The sequence below is a fragment of the Papio anubis genome, chromosome 6 (assembly GCF_008728515.1).
Source record: "Papio anubis isolate 15944 chromosome 6, Panubis1.0, whole genome shotgun sequence".
Taxonomy (NCBI): Eukaryota; Metazoa; Chordata; class Mammalia; order Primates; family Cercopithecidae; genus Papio; species Papio anubis.
In genome coordinates this window covers 161,922,781-161,943,761 of record NC_044981.1, presented here as the reverse complement: position 1 = coordinate 161,943,761, position 20,981 = coordinate 161,922,781, and the positions used below count along the sequence as shown (strand labels likewise).

Genomic DNA, 20,981 nt, shown 5'->3' with positions numbered 1-20,981 from the left:
CTATCAGCTTTGTCTAAAGCTACTTTTATTCAGTTAAAATCATTTCTACTTGCATTTTCAAGAGATCAGGACTATGCCTCTGAGATATATTGAAATCACTCTAATCCAGTTAATTATATCAGTTGGGAATGTTTATTTCTAGTGTCTTCTTCACATGCATATATTTATTTGGTAATAATGACAATACACATATTATTTTGATTTCTGGTTTTTACTGTGCTATAAGCATTTCATGATTTTATGCAGTCTAAAATTATCTTTAGTGACTAAAAATGCCCATTGAATTTCTGTGTGATAATTTTTTACTTTTTCATTCTATTGGTAGACCTTTAGATTGTTTTTAATTTTTTGTAGACTGGTTATACTTATGTATATAGCAGTTTTATTCTTGTGAAATATTTCCTAAAGAACAATGCTAGGATCCAATGTTACTAGGTCAAAGGACATGACTAATTTATGACATTTAACACACACTGTTAAGTTGGTTTAACTAAATTACTGTTACAGTTGAAGGTTTCATTGTAGACCCATTAAAATAACAATTACATATCTTTTCACATGTAAATGGTATGACACTGTTTTAATGTTTTTATTTAAAGCAAATACACATACTTCTATATGTTAACTAGTCGTATTTCCTTTTACAAGAATGCATCTCTATTTCTTCTGTGTGTTATACATTCAAAAGAACTTCTCTGGTATAATGTAAATGACACTGAGATTTGAATTCTTACTTTGCCATTCTAATCTGAAAGACCTTTTGAAAAATGGCTTTTTAAACCCAAATGTAAAATGGGGATAAAGTCTACCAAACCTGAGAGACAGAACCAGAATAAGATTAAAATTTATGTCCTTACAATTATTTATTAGAAAACCCAAAACAAATTTAAAAAGCATAGGGGATGAATTAATGAAATATGAAAAGAAATTAATGGAGCAAAATTTAAAATATAGACTTGATTAATAATGCAAAAGATAGTTCTTTAAATACATCAATTCCATAAAATAGATTGACTTTGGCGATCTATTTAAGAAAAAAGAAAATATAGGCATTAGGAATGAGAAAGGGAATATAAATATGGACACCAGGGAGGTTGTCAATAATTAAATATAGAATAGCAAATATTATATAGTAATATAATTGCAAATTTATATGAAATGGCCAATTTTGAGGAAATTACAAATTATCAAAATTGAAGAAGAGTTAAGAAACCTGAATATACTGCTAGAGTGAAAAAACTGAAAAAATTAGGAAAAGACCACCTAAAATGACCTGAGGCCCAAAAGCTTTTGCTGAATAATTCCACCAAACATTAAAGAGGAGAAAATTTCTACATTATATGAATTGTGCACTTTAAAAGCTAGGAAAATAGCTCATCTCAAAAGGGAATATTATTTTTGACACAAAAGTTAGAGCATTAAACAAAAGAGAAAAAAGCGTTAAATTAAGAGACTGTTAACCAGTTTTATTAGTGCAAACAAAAGTTCACAAATTCTAAGTAAATGAATTCAACAGCGCTTTAAAAGAATAATTTTTCATTGCCAAGGGTGATTGGCAAATAGAAGCCTAGTGTAGTAAGTCTAATAAGAGATTGGAGCAGGCTGGTGGTAATGGAGGTAGGGGAAAATGCCTGGGTTTGGTAGAATTCTGTGTTTATTTTGAAGGGAGGGCTAGCAAGAGTTACTGATTAATCCAGACGTGTGCTATTAAAAAAGAAGGAAGCAAGGAGGCATCAGGGTTTTGCCTGAGCCGCTGGAAGGCTGGGAGGCCCTCCGTGGGAGGGCCTGCAGGATGGACAGGTCAGGGTGTGTGTTCAAGGGGTGGTTCCTGTCAGACAATCAGTTTTGAATGTGCTAAGTTGGAGATGCCTAATAGATTTCCAGATGGGAGATGTTAAGTAGTAAGTTGTATATATGAGACTGGAGTTTCGGTAAGTGTTCTGGGTTAGAGATATAAATTTGAGATCATTAATAATATGATGATTTAAGAACCATCCACATAGAGATAGTAGCTAAAGTCATGAACCCAGATGAGATCACTTGACCGGTGAGTGTGGCTCAAACCTGAAACATGACATTTAGAAGTCTGAGACTTCTAAGGGAGGAAGAACTAGAAACGAAGACTGAAAACAGTTGTCCAAGAGGTGGGAAAAGAATCAGGGGCGTATGTTTCTTTTAAATAAAAAATTATTTAAAATAAAATAGAGCAATCAACTATGTCAAATGGTGCTGGAGTTTTAAGGGAAAGGAAGACTGAGAGCTGGTCTTTGGGTTTGGCAGTGTGGGGTCACTGGTGACCTCAGTGAAAGCTGTTTTCTTGGAGCAACTGGAGTTTGTGAGAGAAGAGAAATTGTAGGCAGCAACAGATACAATTGTTTTATGGAGTTTTACCTGAAAAGAGAGGAGAGAAATGGGTGGTAAATATATAGGAGAGCCATAAAGAGGCTACAAAAAGCCCTGGTTTTGTTTTAGTATTTTTCTCTTAAAATATGGGATAAATGACAGCATGTTTATGTATTTGTGGAAATGATTCAGTAGACAGAGAAAGTTTGATGATGCCATGGGACAGAGAGGGGAGGATGGCCTAAACAGAGTCTTTAAGGGCTTCGAGAGGCCCTATCAGCCTCCCAGATCCTCCCTATTGCAGCTCGACCTGTTCCTTCACAACTAGTTACCATTTACTCACTTTCCATTGCTTTTCTTTCTATACCATTTAAAAAGAGGTTTTCTAATTGATTGCCAGAAAAAGAAGCATAACCAAATACAACAGAGGAAGAGCTAGAAAGAAAACAATTTATAAGAGGTAATACTTTTCTATGAATGAGTGGCAAATCTGGCTTTTAATGTTTAATCAGGTGAAGTATAAACCAAAGTTGATTTCCTTATCCTCTAAGGGAAGGATACCGATCAGTTTTTTTCAGGACAAAGTTTTTAATCCTGGATTTTATGAAAATGCAAATAAGTTTACATTTCTGATTTACAGCAATTTTCAATAAGTTTCAAAGGCATAGTATTACAATGTGGTTCAGTGTTCAAAGTGCGGTTGACCATACAGAAGGCTGGATTAGAGTAGACATAAGTTAGAATTACCTGGAGTCAGTTCTTGTTACCTGTTGCTATGGTTTGTGTATGGTTTGTTTTGGCCCTAACAAGTCTCCTGTTGAAACTCCACTCCCTCTCTTGCTTCCTCTCCGGTCATGTGATATCTGCACACACTGGTTCCTCTTTGCTTCCTCCAGGGGTGGAAGCAGCCAGAAGCCCTCACCAGCAGATCTGTGAGCCAAATAAACCTTTTGTATTTATAGATTACCTGGCCTCAAGTGTTCCTTTGTAGCAGCAAACATGGACTGAACACCGATGCCCTCACTCACTCCAGCTGGCAACCACAGGGCTAACGTGATGTGACCCAAGGGTAGAAGTGAAAGTGTGTGGAGGAGTGGATAGAAAACCTGTCACTTTCCAGCTCCCGAAATAGAAGTTTCTTAAAATCAGGCTTTGGCTAAGTGGTGGGCTTTGAATGGTCCAAAATGATACTTATAAACAAATACCTGGAGTGCAGGCAGGCATCCTATCTTGTTGATTATCAACACAGGATTTAGAAGCCAGAGGAACCAGTTGACAGATACAGTGTTCCAGTAAGGTAAAGTGAAACTCTGACATTTTGAATTTTGAAAATCAAAGAGCCCAGTAATAATTTCTCACCCAGATGGAAAATCAGTCATTCTTCATGAAGAAGAACCCCACAGGAAGACTGCAAGAAAAGTCCATATTCACCTTATTACACAAGTTGAAATATCTTCAGGCATGCAGATTCATGTTTTGTGGAAACTGGAGAGAAAAACTCTTAGCATAAATTATGGATTGGTTGTTTTAGGCTAAATTTCTTTTCAGGAGCCTTACTGCTCCTTATGAACTATAGCCGTAGCAACCTCAGAAACCCGTGTGGAGCATCACTCCTAAGCACATTGGCTTCCTGAGCATATTAGTGTAAAACACTTCTCTACCGAATTGAATACAGTATCCTGCTGTATGGAAATAGTTCATATTGATCCCTTAAATACTAGGGAATGCTTGCTAAAGACAGTGATCTGTTTGTACTTAAGGCAAAACCCATAATCTTAACAATAGATTACAGACCTGAACCATTTGTCTTTTAAAGTCCGTTCCCGATTCCTTGATAATTAAGTGATGCTGATGATACATAGAAGATGCATATCTTATTACTCACTATGCTAGTAGGCAAGAAGTCATTTTGTCTAAAAAATGATATCAAACGATTATGATAAAAATGTTAAAAGTGGGAACTAAACACATTCCTCTTTCACAAGACTTTAAATTACCACCTGTTTTGCCACACCATTCTTGGCAGCCACCAGTCTATGCTAGACTAGAGATTTTGAAATCTGGTACAACAGAGGAGCTGCTTTAGGCCCATAAAGATGGGTGGTCCCAGTCCATAAATTCAAAGGCTGTTTAAAGGTTATTTAGGGAGCATTTCTTCATTGTGTAAAAAAGAATACAATGATGTTCCAGTAATGGAGTAGATATGCACAAAATCCAATCACACCTAGATTGTGGTTTGTTAAAGTTGGCAGCAAAGGCATCAGATACTTTTTTGGTCATAGGCATTTTCACGAGTTGATAATTTCTTGTTCATCTGTTCCCCTCCCCCAATAGGATTTAAACTCCATGAGAATAGTAGCCTTACCTAATAATGCTTGACACATTGCTAAATAAATATTTGCTAAAAACCTTACATATAGTCATATCTAGAAGGTATTGTGGGTTCAGTTTCAGACTACTCCAATAAAGCAAATATCACAATAAAGTGAGTCACAATAATTTTTTGGTTTTTCAGTGCATATAAAGTTATGTTTATACTCTACCGTAGCCTATAAAGTGTGTAATAATATTATGTCTAAAAATGCAATGTGCATTCACTAATTAAAAATAATGCTCGGGTGCAGTGGCTCATGCCTATAATCCCAGTGCTTTGGGTGGCCGAGGCGGGAGGATCACGAGGTCAGGAGTTCAAGACCAGCCTGGCCAACATGGTGAAACCCCATCTCTACTAAAAAAAAAAAAAAATTAGCCCAGCATGGTGGCAGGCACCTGTAATCCCAGTTACTCGGGAGGCTGAGGCAGGAGAATTGCTTGATCCTGGGAGGCAGAGATTGCAGTGAGCCAAGACTGTGCCTCTGCACTCCAGCTTGGACAACAGAGTGAGACCCTGTCTCAAAAAACAAAAAAAATAATAAATAAACTTATGTGTGGCTTTATTGCTAAAAAATGCTAATGATTATCTGAGTCATCGGCAAGTTGTAATCTTTTTGCTGGGGGAGATTCTTGCCTAGACGTAGATGGCTTCTGATGTATCAGCATTGTGGTTGCTGAAGGTTGAGGTGGCTGTGGCAATTTTTAAAAATAAGGCAAAAATAACGTTTGCCATCTCAGCAGACTGTTCTTTTCATAGAAGATTTCTCTGCAGCATGCAATGCTGTTTGAAAGCATTTTGCCCACAGTAGAACATTGGGGTTCATCCTTTCAAGCCCTGTCTCTGCCTTATCAACTAAGTTTATAGAATATTCTAAATCCTTTGTCATCATGTCAACAAATGTTCATAGCTTCTTCACCAGGCATAGAAAGTGGGATTGCAGGCATGAGCCACCACGCCAAGCACTAATATTTTGAAAGGAGTATTTTTTAGGGGCAGTAGGTTTCAACAATGGGCTTAAAATGTTCAGTAAACTATGCCGAAAACAGATGTGATGTGCTTGCAGCTTTGTTGTTGCATTTCTAGAACACAGGCAGAGTTCGTTGAATTGTAATAATCCCCATGTGTCAAGGACATGACCAGATGGATATAATTGAATCATGGGGGCGATTTCCCCCTCTTCTCATGATAGTGAGTGAGTTCTCACAAGATTTGACGGTTTTGTAAGGGGCTTCCCCCTTTGCTCAGCACTCGTTCTCTCTCCTGCCGCTCTGTGACGTGGTACCTTCCACTATGATTGAACGTTTCCTGAGGCCTCCCCAGTCATGTGGAACTATAAGTCAACTAAACCTCTTTTCTGTATAAATTACCCAGTCTTGGGTATGTCTTCTTAGCAGCGTGAGAAGGAACTAATACAGTGCCTTACTTACTCTCCTGTAATCCTTTGAAACAGCTCTGTGTAGCATTTCTTCTGTGCTCAGTTACACTGTAGAACAAGTGAAGGTGGCTGCTTTTTCTTTTTTCCCCATAGTGCTAGGATAGGCTCAGGATGAATATCTCCTGTTCCTTTATATGCTGTTTAGGATTTTAAAGCTTTTTAAAGTAAGCATTTGCAAAGAATCAGTGACCTCCTCTGTGTTACCCCCAAGCTTTTCCACCCATGCCTGTGTAGCTCACAGATTTCCTTCACTGGTCATTATAGTTGCTCATTACAGAATAGTTAGGAATTTTAGCCTGTGCTGTTTGTGTGATATAGATCACCTTTATTTTTAACTTCTTTTCCTTTAAAATGCCTAAATCATTTTGGTAACTCTATTCTTAAGAATATAAAGCATGGAAAAAAAGGGGGGCACCTTCTTGTAAAGTTAAACATAGATTTATCTTGCAACCCAGGAATTTTACTCTGATATTTGCCAAAGGTAATTGAAAACCTGTGTTCACAAAAAAGACTTCTGTAAGAATGTTCATAGCAGGCTTTATTCATAATAGCTCAAAACTGGAAACAAACATTCCAGATGTCCAGCCATAGTGCGACAGATAAACAAGTTATAGTACATTAATACAATGGAATGCTACCAATAATGGAAAGGAACACACTGCTGAAGCACACAGCACCATGGCTGAATTGCCCCGACATTCTGTTGAGCCAATGTAGCAGGTTCAAGAGAGTACATACTGTATGATTCCATTTACAAATAATTCCAAAAGCTGGCAAAACTCATCTATGGTGGGAAAAAGTCAAAAAGACTGGCTGCCTTGAGGACAGGGATTGATTAGAAAGGACTGTGGGAGGGACTTTATGAAGAGATGAAGTGTTCTCTTTGGTAGGATGTATGTTACAAGGTTGTACCTTTAAGATTTGTATATTTCAGTGTCTGTAAATTTTACCTAAAAAACTAAACATTATTAACATATAGTTAATACTTTTACTATTTGAAGTGGTATGGCTTAGCACTTCTAAAACTACCTCTGTGTATTCTAGACTTGAGAAAATATATAAGTAGATTAAGGATATTGGCAGCCAGATTTCACATGTTGGGTGAGGTAATTACAAATACAGAAATAGGGAAGAGTGGAATATACATTGTAGTGTTTGGTTGGAACCGGAGGTATCAGAGTGAGTCATGGTTTTTCATCTCTCTTAATACATGTATATGTAAGTAGACAAATACATACAGAATGACAGTTATCAGCTTATACATACCTATGTGTGTGTTCGTGTGTGTGTGTGTGTGTGTGTGTGTATGTACTGATGAGGTCCTTTCATATCTATCTATATCTACATCTATATCTATGTCTATATGTAATGCATTAGAAGCATTGACAGCAGTGTGATATAACTCCAACTCTTGGATTTTAAATACCATTTTCTACTAAAGGGAACTGGGATTTCTTTGGATTAGAAATGGCTGATTCAAGGGCTGGCAAAGTATGTGACAAAAAGGTAAGGAAGTGTTGAAGGAATCATTAGGATGTGTCAAAAGGATACAGGCGCTGTCTTGAAGGAGTTTCTGCTCGCCAAATCTGGGCCAATTTCAGCATCAAATTAAATGACAGTAATCGTGGATCATGCCCTTTTGTGTAAGATAAGTCTTTGATTCCATGTTCATATGGGGGAAGTCAGGGAGGCAGCCCGGCAGGCTCACTGTTCTTCAGATTATGGCTTTCTAGCTTCATCACTTCATTGTTTCACTGAAAAAAATTCAGAACCTCAATCTCATCTTGAGAAAACATCAGACAAACAAAATTGGCCTGTATTCTTCAAAAGTATCAAGTTCAGGAAACACAAAGACAGGCTGAGGAACTGTTCTACGTTGAAAGATGCTAAAGAAATGTGATGCCTAAGTAGCATATGTGATCTGGGATTTGAACTTAGACGAGTGAGGGATAATGATCCTTTATAGGACATTTTTGGGACAACAGGTGAACTGTGAATGTGTGTTTTTATTTAGCTAATATTGTTGTAGAAATGTTAAATTTTCTGATCGTGGTAACTGTATTTAACTTGTAAGGGAATGCTCTTTTACTTGAGAAATGCACACTAAAGTGTTTTGGAATAAAGGGGCACACCAACTTGCTCTTAAATATTAAAACATATTTATAAAACGTGTGAGTGTGTGTAGGTGTATGTGCATGTGTGGACAGAAAGATTGATAGATACAATTTACTGATAGAATGCTGAGGCAAATAAGACAAATCGAATTATTGGTAAATCTTAGTGTCCTGGTTTAGCTGCTGTCACAAAGTCCCATAGACCGGGTGACTTAATAAACTTCAGAAATTTACAATTCTGGAAGCTGTGAAGTTCAAGATCAGTCAAGGTGACGGCAGATCCGGGGTCTGCTGAGGATCTCTTCCTGATAATAGGCAGCTGTCTTCTTGCAGTGTCCTCACAGGGTGGAAGTGTCCAGTCCCTAATCCCATCCATGATGGCTCTGTTCTCCTGACCTAATCACTCCCCTGAAGCTCCCACCTCCTGATTGCATCACAGTGGGGGTTAAGATTTCAGCATAGGAATTTTAAGGGGGAGACAGAGATACAGTCTACAGCTCTGGGTAAAACATGTACAAGGTGTTTCTTGTACTATTCTTGCAGTTTTCTGTAAGATCGAAATTATGTCAAAATAAAACATTATAAACAATATAAAAAGAAACAAAGGAATAATATAAAGAATGATGAGAAGAAGATATTTTTCCAGCATTGAAGTTTATATTGGAAACTGAGGAGCTCCTTTTTATGCTGTTAAATATTAATCCAATTTAACGTTTGTCTCCTTATGGCTTCTTGTTTATTGTTGGCCTTCAAGATATGTTGGTGCCACCTCATAGAATCACAGGCTCTCGGGACTAACAGGGGTCACAGTTTCCATGTGATTACTGAATTGCCTCCAAACTTTTTTGGCTAAGTGGCTGTCTAACGTATGTTTACATAGCTAATTCATTTTAGCAGTCATGGGAACATTTGTCCTTCCGGTTAAACCAGCTTTTACTTCCTTTCTGAACCAATGATTAACACTGATTTGTTCATTACCATTTTATTCTGTAAAATATTGTTTCCCCCTAGACAAGAGAGTGGCTTTCCCCTGGTTCCCAAACTGTGTTCCAAATACCCCGAGGCACCACAGCAAATATACAAGGGTAACATTCAGGATATATTAAAATGTCATGGGAAACATAGTGGCATATGTTGGACAGAACCTGATGTAGTTCAGTTTCAATGTTAGCTTGACATAGTTCAGTTTTACTATTAGATCACTACAGTTCTTTCCTTAAGGTCTTATCTTTGTGAAGCTGTGTTTTTGGTGGTTGCTCAAATAAGACGCAAGTACTGCATGAGATCAGCATGCAACAGAATATGAAGATGGTGGTGTCCAATTTGATTCGGAAATTGTGTCGCTCCCAACTTACTCTACTTTGGAATTTTGACTTGTCTCGAATTATGAATGCTGCAGTGACGCCCAGTATAAACTTGTTGTAGGTTCTCTTAGGAAAGGCATGAAAGGACCTTATGAAGTTAAAAATGCTGTAAAAATACAAGTTCTTAACATCTTTATTAGTATGCTTATTGTGATTGTTATTAGTCAAGCCGTAGAATTCATGTTTACTCAATCTAATAGAGATTGATTCCTTTATCATGGGGTTTCCATAGAAGTGTCTTAGAAGTATGTGATTTGACATTGACGTAATTCGTCGCCTCAGCTTTGCCTTTCGTAACAGTCCTGATAAATAACAGAATGACCACAAGGCTAACAACCAAATAACAATTTTGCTTATTCTTGTACATTTGCATGTAATTTTATATTTTACAGTATATTATGGTCTGAGTGATTTGTTAACTATGTAGATAGACCTTTAATATCTGAGTTAATATGTCAATATAAAATAGTAATTACAGTAAAAACATTTTGCTGTTATGTTTGCAGTTATAATGAGAAACAAAAGGAAACAGGATGTGCTAACATATTCTATTAGATTAAATATTAGAATATGAAGCTTAATATAAACAAGAAAAAAATTTAAAACCTAGGTCATAGCTTATCTTAGAAAGTTAGTATTGGAAAGGGGAAGTATTTTACAGGCAGTATAATTCAGCCTTCTCATTAGACAAATGAGAAAACTAAAGCCGAGAGATGTGAAATGAAATCTCATGATAAACTGTCCAATTCCCAGAATGTCTTCTTGTTCTCACTTGTTTGTAACAACCTATTTCCTGCCCAAAAGAGTTGGAGAACAGCTGGTTATTGATCTCAGCCCTGCACACAGGTCATTATTAAAGAGCCTGTTCTCAGAATTCTATGCTAAGAGGAAGGAGTCAGCCGTGTATCCTTTGTATAGGGACTGAATGACTAAAAACTCCCCTTAAGATGGCTAATGCTCCTTTCTTCCACGTGAAAAATGAATAATTCAGAGAATGTATTGGCTTATTTAAAAGAACTATCTATTGATTTTTAATCACATGAAGCTTTTGCGTGGCTGGATCTAGGTGTTCAAAGTCTATCATTATGACTTAGGTCTCTCACTATCGTTTGGCTCAGCTTTCTTTTAGGCTAGCTTCATTCTCATAGAAGCTCCTTTTAAAGACTATGGGATAAAGAAAATACAGAACTAGTGGTTGGCATAAGTGGAATAAGTAAGGAAGAGAGGGTGTGATAGAGTAGAATATTTTATCTGGAGTTATTCAGAATTTGAAATAGCTCAAATAGGGTCTGCTTACAGATGATAAAGAAAATAACATAAGTTTTGGTGACCTTAAACAATGCTCTCATATTTTAGAGTCGTTAGAATTTCAAGTGTTCCTGATTTTTATGAAAATTCTGTAATTATATAAATACCTATCAACAGGTACCTGGGTAAGAGCAAGACTTGGGACAAAAATTTGGAGCTAGAAAATAACTGAGAAATTTTGGCTGTTAAGATTACACTTTAGCAACAAAAAGTCACAAAACTGAGTTGGAGACCAATGACTTACCGTAGTCAAGTGTGCAACAAAGCAAGTAGGACCCACAAGGCTAAAGGAAGGGGGAACCAGCCCTCAGAAATGTTAGGCACTGCCCAGGAAGGCAGCAGATGGGAGAAGGGAATACGTACAGCTGAAATAACCTCTTCCACAGCCCAGGCTCTCAATGCTTGGAAAGAGAACAGGGAGTGGCTACCACAGGTAGAAGCCTAATAGTAGCAGTTAGTAGTTTTTGGAGTTTGAAATGCAGCTTAAGAATTGCTTAGCAGGTTTCTATTTTGCCGCTTTGGGTCATTGTAATTAATTGATTTATCCTGTTCTCTTTACTTGGGAAGCTCTTCCCTCAGATTTCTCCAAGTCTCACTTCTTCGGTCCCTTGCTGCATGGGGATCCTTCAGTGTGGAGTTCTGTCTCCTGCTGAGTATGTCTGTTCCAGAAGTGTATTCCCAAACTGCAGTCACCAGAGAGTGTGTTCGAGAACCCACTGTGGCTCATTTTTGAGACAAACCTTGAGCTAAAACTTCACTGATTACCTGATCTCCATGAGCCCCTTTTGATTGGTACACCTCAGTGGAGTTCGGGTCTCTTAATAATTAGTACTGCATTGCATTCCAGCCTGGGCAACAGAGCTAGATCCTGTCTCAAAATAATAATGATCATAAAGAATTAATGTCAGGGTAGAGCTGATGTCCAGTGGTTCCCCAAGTCTAGTAATTCTGCGTGCCCCCATAATATTCAGTCACCCAGGTAAATGGCTGCAGACCTCTTTGGGAAAGGTAGGCGGGAGATCTATGCTATAAATTTTTGGCAGCACAGTAGGATTCTTCTTCAAGGGGACCTTGCTTTCTCTTTCCTTATTTAAGGAGTTCTGGGCCTGCGAATTGGCTCATGTCTGGGAATTCAGTGAAGTATTCTGACCTTCTCTTGTGGTCATCAAGTCAGATTTTTGTTCATTTAAGCCACAACATTTCTGTTTAAACAAATGAAAAAAAATATGTCAATAGGCTGCCCTGTTCAGTTCCAGGGACACTGTTGTCTTTGTTTTGTGTTGCTATACCAGAATACTACAGACTAGGAAATTTATAAATAAAATAAATTTATTTCTTACAGTTCTGGAGACAGAGAAGCCCAAGGTCAAGGTGCCTGCATCTGGCAAGGACCTTCCTGCTGCATCATCCCATGGCAGAAGGTGGAAGGGCAAGAGATCACGCTTTAGAGAGAGAGGAAGGTGGCCAAACTCATCCTTTTATTCAGAAACCCACTGCTGAGATAACTAACTCACTCCCCCAGTAATGGTATTAATCTGTTTATGAAGACAGGGCCATCATGTCCTAATCACCTCTTAAGGTTCTACCTCTCCATACTGTTGCATTGGGGATTATTTAACACAAACTTTGGGAGATACATTTAAACCATAGCACTTCACCCCTGGCCACCAAAATTCATGTCCTTTTAACATGTAGTATGCATTAATTACATCCCAATGGCCTCAAAGTTCTTAACTTGTACAACATCAGTCCAGAGTCTCATCTAAATCCGGTGTGAGTGAGACTCAAGGAACAATTCGTCCTGAAACAAACCTTCTCCAGCTTTGAGCCTGTGAAATCAAAATAAGTCATCTACTTCCAAAATTCAATGGTAGAATAGGCATAGGATTGATACTCCCATTCCAAAGAGGAGAAATAGATAAGAAAAGGGGTAACTGGTCCCAAAAGTCCAAAACTCAACAGAGAAAACAACATTAAGTTTTAAAGCTGCAGAATAATCTTCTTTGACTCCATTCCTCCCATTCTGGGCACACTGGAGTGGGGATTCGGCTCCTCAAGGCCTTGAATGTCCTTGCCCCTATGACTTTGCTGGGTCCAGCCCACACTTCAGCTCTCACAGGTTGGTGTCTCTCATGCCTGAGCTGCTTCAGAATTGTGGAGTTGCATTGGTAGCTCTACATTTTGGAGCCTCTGAGATGGCCTCGCTCTCAGGGCTCCACTAGCCATTGGCCTACTGGGGGCTCTCTGTGGGGGCTCCACTGCTGCAACAAGTTTGTCCGTGGGCCCCAGGCTGTCTACGACATCCTTTGAAATCTAGGTAGAGGCTGCCGTGGCACCATAGCTCATGCAGCCAGCAAGTTGGCAGTTAGTGCTATGTGGATACCACTGTGACTTACTGTTTGTGCCCTCTGGAGGTGCGGCAGGAGCTGCACTTGAACTCACTCGAGCCGTGGCCGGGCTCACACTGTGAAGGAATGCAGGGAGTAGAGTTCTAAGTTGCCTGGGCCGCAAAAGCTGAGGTTCTATGGACACCTTTCTGGAAACCTTGCCCTCAAGGCCCTGCTCTGAGCCTGTGATGGGAGGGATGGCCTCCAAGATCTCTGAAGCAGCTTTACAGTCTTTCTCCCGCTTTGTCTCAATGAATGGCACCCAGATACTTGAGTTCATTGCCCTTAAATTCTGCTTTCTATATAGCCCTGGGACATGGCTACGGATCAGTCAAGTTCTTTGTGACTTCATTAGGATGGCTTTTACTCCAGTTGCCAGCATCTTGCTCATTTCCATCCAGTACCTCATCAGAATAGCCTTTATTGTCCACGTTTCTATCAGCTTTCTGATTGTGACCACTTAAGTAATTCCTAAGAAAGTTAAAGCCCTCCCTGCAGCTGTTGTTTTTTTTCTAAGCCCTCACCAGGATTTCCCTTAATGCTTCCTTGATTGCAGTCTAGGCTCTTCACAGCCATTTCCTCCAAGTTCTTCTGGCCTCTACTCATTTCCCAGTTCCAAAGCTGCTTCCACGTTGTTAGATATTTGTTGTTGCCGTAGCCCCACTTGTTGGTACCAGTTTTCTGTTTTAGTCCATTTTGTGCTGCTGTAATAGAGTATCTGAGACTAGGTAACTCATACAGAACAGAAATTTATTTCTTACAGTTTGGGAGGCTGAGAAGTCCTGGGTTGAGGGGCCTTCATTTGGTGAGGGCCTTACTGCTGTGTCATCCCATGGCAGAAGGGACAAGAGCAAGAGAGAATGTACGAGAGAGAGAAGGGAAGAGGACCAAAGTCATCTTTTATCAGGACCCTGCTCCCGTGATAACTCATTCACTCTCCCAATCACATCATGATTCCATTCACAAACACCATGATTCCATTCACAAACACCATGATTCCATTCACAAACACCATGATTCCATTCACAGCATAGTTCCATTCTACCAAAACACCGTTCGCTGCAGTATCCTTGATTCCATTCACAAGGCTCTGCCTTTTAAAGGGCCCGCCACTCAACATTGTTGCGTTGAGGATGAAGTTTCCAAAACGTGAACTTTGGAGGAAATGTTCAAACCATAGCACCTGGGATCAAGCAGCCGTGCTGAATATTTCTGTGACTAAATTCCTCCGCAGCTCCACTTCTGTTGGTTGTGCTAATACCCACCTTGTCTCTGAATGTGAAGTGCTCCCACTTGTCCTCTGCCACATCAATATCGCATCTTCTGGGTGAATTCAAGGAACACAGCCATGTGGCAGCAGTTCCCACATTAATTCCTGGCCCACACCAGAGCCAGGTATATATTCACATATTCCAGGGCTCCCCCTGTAAATGTATTTCTCATGGCCTTGGTGAAGGGGGGCATCCCTAGGACATAGCCAGGGGATTGCCAAACTGGTTTCCCATCATCAGGCAAATCCAGCATTCCAATCTTGCTAAGCCTTTGAATATATACCAGGGAAGTTCTGAGGTTTCCACTTCATGGAGCATCGGCCACTTTTGGGAACAGATTTCAGCCAACCTAGCACTAGCACACTGAACCCAAGCTGGTGCTCTCATATAAAAACCTGCCATATTTACGTACTGATTCCCTTCCAACTAGAGTGTGAGCTCACTGAAGACAATAGATGTAATGGTTTCACTGTTCTAGGGTCTCTGATGACTAGAAGAGAGCCTGCTCTAGTGCATTGTCTGGGTGTTCAGTGGTATTTGTCCAATCATTGACTGGTTGGTTACTTATTTGTTCATTCGAAAGATATTTATTGAGTATAGTGCTCAAGAAAAACAGCAAGTAATAGACCTTTAGAAGTGGAAGTTATCTGAATGATCAAGAAGCAGAAAGATGGCCAGGGTTGGGACAGTGAGGGTAGAGGGAATGGGGTGTGAGAGGAAGTTTTGAGCTGGATAGTAACCATGCTTTGCAGCATGTGGTGTGTTTCCATGTGAGGCGTTTTTGTCTATTATTCCAAGTGCAGTAGGAAGCCCCAGGAGTGTTTTAAGCCAGGGAGAGATAGAATTTTATATTTCAAGTTTACAGTACCTGTCATCTTGAGACTAGGTTTAGTAAGACAAGTTTGGGAGCAGGGAGATTCATTGGAGGACTGTTTTTTATTCCTCTAGAGAATACACAGTGTAGCTTGAACTAGAGCAGGGTGGGGGTTGACATCTCCCTGTCCACCTGCTGTTGTCACTGGTGCCATGATGAAGCCTTGTGCTATGGACATGCTGTGGGGCTGCTGCTGTAGGGACAGTGGCTGCAGTGCAAGCGTCTAACTCTTGCTATGGTGGCAGGGATGAGAGCAGACCAAGGAGGAGCCATATAGATGGAAAGGAATGGAAAATTAGAGTGGCACACGGGACACTTGTTTCACCCAGTGCAGCGACTGCAGCAGACTTTTCTAACATCTTACAGAGGTGCACTCAGCAAGCTCTTCTATGATATTATTTTTACTAATCCAGTTGCCTCATATATATAAAACTTCAGAAACAAAGTTAAACTTTGTAACAGCGCTATTTTAATATAAATAGGCTGCATAGATGCAGTCTATGGATAATTCTAAATAAGAAGTCGGCCAGGCGCAGTGGCTCATGCCTGTAATCCCAGCACTTTGAGAGGCTGAGGCAGAGGGATCGCTTGATCTCAGGAGTACGAGACTAGCCTGGGTAACATGGTGAAAGCCTGTCACTACAAAAAATACAAAAATTAGCCAGGCATGGTGTGGTGGTGTGTGCCTGTAGTCCCAGCTGCTTGGGAGGCTGAGGTGGGAGGATGGCTTGAGCCCAGGAGGTGGAGGTTGCAGTGAGCTGAGATGGTGCCACTGCATTCCAGCCTGGGTAACAGAGATAGACGCTGTCTCAAAATAAATAAATAGTCATAGCAATTTTAATTTTCAATCTACTTGTTTTATAAAATAGATTATAATATTTAAATCATGCTATAAAAGCATAATGAATAGCTTAGTGTATTAAGTCACATAATAGTATGTTTTACAGACTAAGGAATTTTTATTATATTTTATTTAAACTCTGTTTTTATTTTTGTTATTTTTAATCCAAAGTACCAAGATACGAATATGCAGGGAGTTGTATATGAACTAAACAGCTATATAGAACAACGGTTGGACACAGGAGGAGACAACCAGCTACTCCTCTATGAACTGAGCAGCATCATCAAAATAGGTAAGAAGCATTTTGTGTTCCTCTTAGAAAAACTGGGCAAAGATTCTTTTACAAAAAGCAGTAAAAAAAATTTACTAAGGGGCAGATGAAAGTCATTTATATTTACTTCTATTTCTGGACTAAATTTGAAGTGAAAATTTTTATTATGAAACTACCAGAGTGAGTCAAACCTAAAACTTTCTAAATTTTCTAATCCCAAATAAGTATCTGCCTGATATATACATGTAAAATACTATGCCTTCTAATTCACACCTAGTTTCCTTTGGAAAGCATAGTTTTATTGAATTAAATGACATCTTTATAAAATGTATTAATTTAAAAGAGAGAATAAGCATTTTAAATATATTTGGGTAAATGACAATTTTATATACCATTTAAGAAATGGGTTATGTTGTGAATAGAATGGGGAAAGTTATATCAGAAAAGTAGTATTTTAGAAGGATGCACTTGTTTTTAGGACACGTTTTTCAGAAGGATACCCACTATGACAATTGTATCTTTCATTTTTCTTTTGTTTTTTAATTTGAAAATAAAAATATTAATGAGACCAACTGTAGTGATCACATTTATTGTATATTTAACTATATGCTAGGCACCTGTCTATGCATATTATATGCATTAACTGACTTATTATGGTCTCGTGAGGTTGTTTTTATTATTACCACTATATTACTGATGAGGAAGCTATAGAACAGAGAGGTTAAACATCTTACCCAAAGTAACACAGGTAAAAAGGAGTTATTTTAGTGATGAAGAAGCTATAGAACAGAGAGATTAAACATCTTACCCAAAGTGACACAGGTAAAAAGGAGTTAAGTAGGGGTTTAAATTGAGGCAGTCCCTCCAGAACTTACACTGTTAACTGCTATAGTTGCCTTCAGATGACCCCAAAGCAATTTTAGGTAAGTTAAATTATGTTTGCTTCAGTGACAATTATAGATAAATACATCGGCTTTTTAGGTTGAGAATTAATGTTGGTTAATTAATATTATAAATATCACTTGTGGTATTTTAAAAACTTTAAAAATTAAACAATTCTCAAATTTAAAAAATATTAAATGATTCTGAATACTTACAGTTCAACAAATATGTTACTATGTAGTATGTTGACTGCTATATGCATTTGAGGATATCATATCTTAAATTGTATACTCACTGATGAAACATGTAGAGGATTTTTTCATTATGCTATTAAGGCCATAAATGATTCTGTTCCATTTACTGCATGACCATTGATTCTGTTAACAAATCAGTTTGAAAGACTCACATCTGCCGCTCACCGTAGAGAATGCATACATGTTAGATTCTCCCACTGAGCTCACTTCTTTCTTTTCTTATTACTTTGGCAGCCACAAAAGCTGATGGATTTGCATTGTATTTCCTTGGAGAGTGCAATAATGTAAGTATCTAAATTTAGATTTTGGTGCTCTAGATAAGAAAATATCATAAGCGCCTTTAAAAAAGTTATAAACAACAGACATTTCATAATTAAGTATTTTTCGTTTAAATTCATTTTGGTTTTAGTTTCTATATTTGGTTGTTACCAGTCAAGCATTTTACTGACATGGCAACATTTAGGCATAAAATCGTGTGTGTGTGTGTGTGTGTGTGTGTGTGTGTGTGTGTGTGTTTCCTTTGGTTTGTGGTACCCTCGGTTATAAATGGTGTTTCTACATTTAGTGTTTTGTGTAAAAGTTATTTGGCACTGTGAGCTTGGATGTTGTAGGGGAATTCCTGTTCCCTCTTTACACATGATCTACGGAAAGTTGAACATTTTCTTGGTGATTTGTAAAGTTTTTGCAGATGGCGCTAAAACTCCTAGGGTGTAGTCCTAGGACTCTGAGTCTAGATCCCTAAGCTGCCTTACTGTAGTAGGCTCAGGCCAGGCAAGGAATATGGGGATTCTCAGCTCTGGCCGTTCCAGTCTTCTGCTGGCAGCCCGGATCCTGCGTTTCTGGTCTAACCCACCTGGAGCACAGCCCACCGTAAAATGCAACATACATAGGCCCTTCCAAAAGTATTTCAAGATGTTCAATTACTGGCATTTGATTTTTGATACAGTATTAAAAAGTATACATATTTTAGCATAATTTGAGCCAGTAATACTAATATTCATAACTTTAATGTATAAGTTTCCTCATAAATTTATTTGACACATTTTTGCTTCACATTTCTTATGTGTTAGGCATTGCTATCTGAGATTTGGAATGTATTTTTGCAATATGCTACATGTATTCTTGAGTAATCAAAATATGTATAAAATTATTTACATTATATACAGTGTTACTAGGAATAGAAACAAAAGCGTTCTGAGGTTTTTAGTAGGACTCAAATATAACAGTTTTGCAGAGTGTGAAAATAGTTGCACAAAAATATTTATTGGCTGATTTAATTAACTTACAGCTTATCTTACTCGTTTCCATGGCGATTGTTTTCCCTTGTATTGTAATAAATTACGCTTGTTTCAAAGGCTTATTTAGGGCAAAGACTTTTTTTTGTTCATTCTTGTATTTCCCAAGCCCCTCTCCTAGTGCCTTTCATATAAACAGTCAGATAAGAATGTTTATTAATTTGCATTACTCAGATATTACTACCACTTCCAAATAAACTATATTTCAGACACTGGTAGTATTCTAAAATGGCTAAGCTACTAAAATAACAAATGGATATTACTTTTTTTCCGTGCATTAAAAATTATTTTTAAAACGTCCAAGTTTTTATTAAAAGTTCATAATTTCTTTTAGAAAAATATTTTGCAGTTTGCCATTATTTTTTAATTGGCTGATATGTGTGGAATGCAGTCTATTGCGGTCCACGTCGCATTACTCCTTCTGAGCCGCCTCCAGCAGTCCCCCGTGTGGCCATGCAGCCGTGCTCACATCCAGCCCCTTGCCCTCGGGTGTCTAGTTCAGATCGGGGTGGACATGTGGTCCCTGAGGGCCCCGGCAGATTCTTTGCTAAAACCTGTATCTGGACTCAGCAATTCTAGCCGTTCACCTGAACGAAAGTGATAACGACCCTGAGGTTGAGGCTGCCCCTACAGGATGCTCTCTTGCCCTGTGGAAAGAGAATAGAGACAGCTGCGGGCAGAGATGGAGAGGTGCAGGCAGCAGGCACCCCGTGGCTGCAGTGGATGGGAGCCCAAAATGCTGACTTTGCAGGGCTTGGATTTAGGTTACAAAACCCATATTCTTAATCACTTGGTTTAAAAAAATTTTTTTTTTCTTTTTTTGCTTTATTTGCAGACTTCTTTATACATTGGCCTCAATGAAGTAGTTTCCTCTTATGATTCAGCAAAAAGATTTTCTATCTACAATATCTAAATTGTAATTTTATGTATCAATTTGAATTATTTCATCTTTACTTATCTTTTACTTTAGTAACTTTAGTAACTGGTACAATATCCTCTCAGTTTTATTCTGGCTCCTTATTCTAAACTCCTAAGGCCAGTCCATTTACTGGGCATGCTTCTCTCTAGGGGCACTGATTCCCTGTTCCTTCTTTCTTGCCCGCATCTCAGGGACTGAGTCTCTTCAACTTAATATCCCTGTGAACAGCAGGGTACATAGTGAAATTGTAGCTGTCTCTCAGCTTCCCAAGTCAGATCCCACTGTACACTGTATTTTGCTTTCTCAGTGTTGTATATGTCTCCTTCATAGAACATAGCTGAGTCTGTGATTACATGTTTATCTGTGATTTGAGTGGTTATTTGTTTATCTGGCTTTCTTGCTAGAATATCAGCTTTATGAAGACAGGTACCTTATCTGCCTGGGAGGATAATTCTTGGGGATAATTACTGTGTTTTGCTCACTCTGTTTTTGCTCTTTATGCATTCCACCTAGATAGCTAAGCCCTTGTTATTTCCTTAACCCAGGGATTTCTGTGGATAGGAAGAAGACATTGGCTGAGAAATCTTAAGTTCACTCAAGTGTTTCTTTAGATGTATCTACATGATTACTACTGTCTTTGTTCTTCATTTCTTCTTGTATCTCGAGTCGTCCCGTTTGGGATATTTTTCTTCCATCTGAAATACATCCTCTAGAGTTTCCCTCAGCGAGAGTTTGCTGATGGGAAGCACTCTCAGTTTGTGTTTGTGTGAATTTGTCTCTATTTCACCCACTTTCCTGGAATATATCTTTGGTAGATAGAGTTCAGTTTGATAAATTATCTCTCTGAATATTGACTAAAATAAAGATACTGTTTTTAAATTTATTTTGGTTTTCATTATAGTTTTTATTTCCTGTACATGTTTTCAAACTTGTCTTTTATTTTTTGAAATACATTAACTATACTTCTTCTATGTTCTTTTGAATTTACATTTTCTTGGGTTTGTTTTGTCCAACTCTGACAGATGGTGACGTTTGTGCTTATGTGTTTT

At 38.4% G+C, this 20,981-nt stretch overlaps 1 protein-coding gene across 11 annotated transcripts in view; it reads left to right on the top strand.

The window, feature by feature from the left end:
• PDE10A (phosphodiesterase 10A) overlaps nucleotides 1-20,981 on the top strand; it is a 665,278-nt gene that overhangs the window by 533,803 nt on the left and 110,494 nt on the right. For 9 of the 11 annotated variants that reach the window (XM_021936902.2, XM_021936910.2, XM_021936903.2 and 6 more), the window contains 2 exons: nucleotides 16,483-16,603; nucleotides 17,953-18,002. In XM_021936902.2, coding sequence (XP_021792594.2) covers nucleotides 16,483-16,603; nucleotides 17,953-18,002 — 171 coding nt within the window. The other 2 variants (XM_003898385.5, XM_017958456.3) reach the window with 2 other exon arrangements.